The sequence below is a fragment of the Chiloscyllium punctatum genome, chromosome 45 (assembly GCF_047496795.1).
Source record: "Chiloscyllium punctatum isolate Juve2018m chromosome 45, sChiPun1.3, whole genome shotgun sequence".
NCBI classification, from domain to species: domain Eukaryota; kingdom Metazoa; phylum Chordata; class Chondrichthyes; order Orectolobiformes; family Hemiscylliidae; genus Chiloscyllium; species Chiloscyllium punctatum.
The window spans coordinates 41,934,996-41,940,995 of NC_092783.1; the positions used below are offsets into that span (position 1 = coordinate 41,934,996).

General features: G+C 49.0%; 1 protein-coding gene across 4 annotated transcripts in view; it reads right to left on the bottom strand.

Moving 5' to 3' along the window:
• Positions 1–5,289, bottom strand: part of celsr2 (cadherin, EGF LAG seven-pass G-type receptor 2) — a 327,026-nt gene extending 321,737 nt beyond the window's left edge. For all 4 annotated transcript variants that reach the window (XM_072563587.1, XM_072563585.1, XM_072563586.1 and 1 more), the window contains exon 1: positions 549–5,289. In XM_072563587.1, the coding sequence (XP_072419688.1) occupies positions 549–4,131 (3,583 nt within the window). In that variant the 5' untranslated portion in view covers positions 4,132–5,289. The remainder of the gene's footprint in view (positions 1–548) is intronic.
• Positions 5,290–6,000: the final 711 nt, after the last annotated feature.

Genomic DNA, 6,000 nt, shown 5'->3' on the forward strand with positions numbered 1-6,000 from the left:
TGGTTTAAATTTTATTTACTTGACAAAATCACACTGACAATAGTAAGAAACATTCCTGGAATAATAGAGATTTTGGGCAGTGAGTGCCCCTGACAGAATGTAAAATTTCGGCAAAATCATCACACAAAAACAAAATCGATTGGAAAACCATTACTTTTTTTAAAAAAAATTAGGAGCATTATGTATCTTGCTTAATGGCTTAACATGAAAATACCATGCAGAACATAATCCTTCTGTAACCTTTATGATCCCCCAAACACCCTCAACAAAGAAAGAGAAACTTTAAAAACAAAAGTTATTTGGGTCTTTAATTTATCATGGTGTTTTACAAATTCTTTTTAAAAACACTCAAATTGCACTTTGAAATTGGGAGCACTTTCTCCAATGCCCAGTGTTTACTTATTTATTTATTATTGAAAACAATAGGAATGCAAGGAGGTAATGAACAAGATCAAAACATATACTCATTCACTCATTGTTTGTAATGGGAGTAAACAGGTTAAAATTCTGACACAGCTTAAGCAAAGATAAACTGCAAGTCACCTTACCTGACACAGAAACTCTCATGGTTGCTTCAAGTGGCCTGTTGTTGTCCAGAGCATGACTCAAACTTAATTCCCCTGTGGTCTGATTGAGAATGATTAGATTTAACTCATTGCCATGGTCAAAGCTGTATTGAAGAGTATCAGAGATGTCTGGGTCATAAGCTGGAATTTTGCCAATTACCCCAGTGGGAAAACTGCTGGATTTATTTGTGATATAATTGTTGAAAATGATCTTAAAATTTTTGAGCACAGGTACATTGTCATTTTTATCCAATAGACGGATATGCACTGTAGCTCTGCTGACAAGAGGCGCTGATGTAGCTTGAACAACAATAACATATTCTGATTTAGTTTCATAATCCAAATCCATCAGGGCAGTCAACTCTCCAGAAAAGATATCCAGCTGGAAAATTTCAGGAATATTCCCCTCCACTATTTGATACATGATTTGTGCATTAGTACCTTCATCTGGGTCTGTGGCAGTAATACGGGCCACCACTAATCCAATTGGACTGTTTTCATCCACAAAAATATCAAACTCATCCTTTTCAAAAACTGGAGGGTTGTCATTAACATCCAATACTGTGACTTGGACATCTATCGCAGTCCTCATTGCAGGAAAACCTTTGTCCACTGCAAAAGCCTTTAGATTGTACATCTGAACATTCTCTCTATCGAGTCTGCGCAAGGTTCTAACAATTCCAGAGGTGGTCTCAATAATGAAGTCCCCGTCTCCATCATCCCCACCTTGAAAAGTGTAAAACACCCTTCCATTCAATCCTGAATCACGGTCAGTGGCAGATATCTGAAGGACACTTGTAAAGGTGGGAACATCTTCGTAAACTGCACCCTGGTAATGATCTCTCAGGAACTGAGGTGCATTGTCATTTACATCATTGACTAGAATTTCAAGGTATGTGGTGTCAGACTTCTGAGGAATTCCATTGTCTTTTGCTGTAATCGCTAATGTGTACGATACTTGGTCTTCATAGTCAAGGTCCATTAGTGTTGTAACTGCACCTGAATCAGGTTCAATTTGAAACTGAGGTATGCTATCTTCCATGAAATAAGTAATTCTGGCATTTTCACCAGTATCTTCATCAGTTGCACTTATAATCACTACTGTTGTACCAACAGGCTTGTCTTCATTAATACTAACTGTATAATGGGAACTCTGAAATACTGGTCTATGTGTATTTGCATCTGTAACATTAATTAACACCTGAACAGTATCAAATCGAGTCCCATCACTGGCTGTTACAGTTAATATGTATTGCCTCTCCAGTTTGTAATCCAGTGGTAAGGCCAGAGTTATCAGGCCCCCTCCACTTTGGCTGGTTATTGAAAAGCGATTTCGTGTATTACCACTGGAAATCTGATATGTAACAACACTGTTGACATCCCTGTCTATTGCTGACACAGTAACCACACTGGAGCCTACAGCTGCATCTTCATTCAGTCTTATTTGATATAATTTCTGTCCAAATTCAGGATTATTATCATTCACATCCAGGACAGTGATGCTGACACTAGCTGAGGATGACATCGGAGGTGACCCCTGATCCCTCGCTTCAACACCAAAGTTGTAAAAATCTGTTGTCTCCCTATCCAATTCTGAACCAACCACAATCCATCCAGTGTTGTTGTTGATGGAGAAGGGGAAATCTGGAGATGTGTTTATTAACCTGTATTCCAAACGGGAATTGTTCCCCGAATCTGCATCGATTGCCTGCACATGAAGAATTGAGTAACCAATTGGCACATTCTCCAGAACTGTTGACTGGAAAGGAGTGCTGACAAATATGGGTGCATTGTCATTCACATCAACCACTTGCACTGTCACGAGTCCAGTGATGTTCGACAATGGTGGCCTTCCACCATCCTGAGCCCTGATTCTTAGAGTGTATTCTTTGCTCGTCTCATAGTCCAGTTGGCTCACCACATCAATGCTCCCACTTTGAGCATCTATGTAGAATTGCCCACGGGTATTGCCGCTCATGATGCTGTAATGAACCAACGCGTTGTTGCCCTTGTCTCTATCAGTGGCTGTGACCTGCAGAACCTGTGTGTTGGGGGCAACATCTTCGAGAACTTGAATCACATAGCGTTTCTCACTGAACTGAGGGGTATTATCATTGTCATCCTCCACTGTGATGTGCACCGTGGCAGTGGAGCTGCGTGGGCCAGGGTTCCTCCCCTGATCATTTGCCTCCACTAATAACTGATAGGAGTCCACCTTCTCTCTGTCCACTGGGCCTCTGGTCCTCAACACTCCAGACCGGTGGTCAATCTCGAACACTGCATTCTCCCCTTCGTTGTTGAGAATCCGGTACAAGATGTTGGCGTTGGCGGGGGCGTCACCATCCGTCGCCCTCACGGTGAGCACCTCGTAGCCGATCTCCAGGTTCTCCCTCACACTCTCCTTGTACTCCTGCTGCTCGAACAGCGGGTCGTGGTCATTGGTGTCGCTGACGGTGACGGTGAGGGTCGCCATGGCTGTGCGGCGGGGGAGCCCATGGTCTAGGGCGGTCACCCGGAACACATGCGTGTCCTTGGTCTCCCGGTCCAGGGTCTCCACCGTGGTCACTCTGCCAGTCAGCGGGTCGATGATAAACAAACTGTTGGACCGGCTGTCGAAAAGGGCATCCATGGAATAGTCCAGCCTGCCCGCCTCACCCTCATCAGGGTCGACCGCCTTCAGTACAATGACGGCAGTGCCCGCGGGCATGTTCTCTGGCACCGATACCTGGTAGATGGGTGGCTGGAACTGAGGGCCAGTGTTCACATTCCTCTTTCGCCTAGCACTGACACTTCCTCCAGCCCTCTCCTCCCTCAGAGTCCTCAAGACCAGCTTCACCTCCACCGGGACGTCCTCCAGCACGCCGCCGGCTCTCCCCCCGCCTCCGGGCGGGCATCCCTGGCAGCGGAGCCGCACCGGCACCCCAGCGGCACGGTCCACGCACAGCCTCCCCGGGTTGAAGAGCCGCCCGTCCGGGCTCAGGGCGAAGCGGCCGCCGGCGGGCTGACAGGAGAAGGGCCGGCAGCCCCCCGGGGACGGGGGCGGCAGCAGCCGGAGCAGCTCCCCGACAGGGGGCAACAGCGGCTCCCCGCCGGGGAGGCAGCCCTGCGGGGCGGCGCTAGACAAAAGCAGCACCTCCAGCTCGCCTCCGGCGCCGCTGCCGCCCGCCGCCTTCCGCCGGCAGCCCTCGCCGTGAAGGTGAATGTGCCAGCGGCTGGAGACGGTCAGCCAGCCGGTACGGGTACCGCCGGGCCGGGAGCAGCGGCCGCTCAGCCGGACGGGGAAAGGATTAGCGGGCAGCTGTCGGCACGGCAGGCGCCGGGAGAGTCGCACGCTTCCCGCGGTCCGGTCCACCTCCAGGTAGCCGCGGGCGAAGGGAGGCGCGGAGATCCGCTGGATCGAGCAAATGCCCCCGGCCGAGGGGAGATGAAGCAATAAGGTGCCCGGGGCTGCCCGCTCCGAGAGGTGCACGGTGAAGCTCCGGGAGCCGGCGCTGTTCAACAACAGCAGCAGCAGCAGCAGCAGAGTGCAGCTCAGTGCACTCGCTTCAATGCAACTCCGTGCCATCTCCACCGCTGCTCCATCCAAACTCACCTCCTTCCCCCACAAACACTCAGTTCAGCTGCTGCTTCTGCCCATTCCGCCCCTCTGCAAGCTCTTCTGGCCGGCACATTGTCACTAAAGGTCCTCTCTCGCCCCCAGCCGGGGCTAATTTAAAAGCGACCGCACAAAATGGCTCTCGATTAGCATAAACCTGCTCGGGAACAAAAAAGGCAGCCGGCAGAACACAATGAGGCTTAAATAAGCAATGTCCTTCCCCGAATGTTGCACTGCAGTCTGCTTCAGACGCTACGAGAATGGTCCCGTTAGGAGCACGCTGAGATACTGCGCTGTTTCTCCCTCCCTTCCTTCCTTCCTCTCTCTCTTCGCTGGGAAGTTGCTATGTTCTATGAGAAGTCAGCCTTTGGGTCTCGTTCTTTAACGAGCGAGTTGCTGAACACTGCGGCACGTCACCTCCCAGTGAATCAATTGGAAGCTCTCTCCCCCTCACAACTGCTCGCTTTCTTCGTTTATCATTCACCAATTATTATCACCCGCTAACTTTTCCATGTGCAGTTCAGGAGCAATGCAGTAAGATGACACACTCAGCAGTGAACCCTCCAGAAAGGATCAGTTCGGAGCTCCTCTCCCCTCGGCGCCTCGCCAATCTGGAATCAGATGATGTCTGTAATTGCAGTTCAAAAGGAACAAACCTGAACAGTTTACTCTGTAACCTGTGTCGCCATCCTAAAGATTGTATTTCCAGGAACGTGTTAACATCGATCTCATTTGTTTTTTTGTCAAACGTTCCACCGGGGAATTTCTCTCCACTTTCTCTTTGTTATTTAGCAAAAACAGAGTGAGTTCCACAGGACTCAGGGAATGACAAAGGGGAGACCTAACCTATATGGACTCTAAACTCTTCTGTTTGGCATTATTATTCAATTGGAATATTTGAGACTTATTTTAAAGGTCTGTTCAGATTGCCATTGTCATTGTGAGAGAGGGTGCAATCAACAGTAAACTGCTGAATTACGGTCCAAACTCTTGTTCGCTCTGTAGTTCTGACCAATCTCGCTGTCTTGGTGGGACCGGGAGCTGAAGATATGATTTTCCCCGTTTCAAATCGGCGCAGGGAGAGGGACTGGCTACCTTTTCAGGTTTAAATCGGTATCTGGCGAGGGAGTTTTACAGAGAAAGATCAGCTCTCCGCCGGCACCTGCTAAAGACCAGCACCATCTGCTGGAAACATGCGGTTGGAAACCCGATAAGGGAAAATAACCAGGAGACCTCTGAAATCGCGCTGCTGAAACAAGTCATTTTGAAACCAGGCTGCTGCACCGCCTGAACGTATCACTGAAAGTTTTTATTACAGATTTCCCTTGTCCAGCCCCCTCACTTCTGTCAAACACCAATCCCACCCACCCCCCAATTCCAAACAGTCAACTCCAGCATTCAAACAAATATACACGAGGCATCGTTTTAACGCCCCATCAATGTTTGTGTCTACAGTTGGCAGCAGACCAACCTCCAACTCCTGCAGACTCCAGAGCAGTCTCATGGGATTGGCAAACCGACTGGAGAGGAGAGCAACTACAGGTCACTGCCAGCGACTGTTCCTTTCCATCTGCCGACACAAGCAGAGATGGGGAGAGAAAGCGACCACCCCTTTGGGAAGGTCTCGGTCCAACCCGAGCTAGCGATCCTACAGGGAGCTGCCAACACGCATATCTTGACAGTGGGATGATCCTGAGCGCTGGTTATAGGGAACTTGAAGGATCTCATCCCGCTTTCTGGAAGTATTCCAATCGCTGAGCTAATTATCCGAGAATCAGAAGCCCCTATGCAAACAATTCTGAAGTGTTTTAATGACTGAGAGGTTTTATACTGTCACCC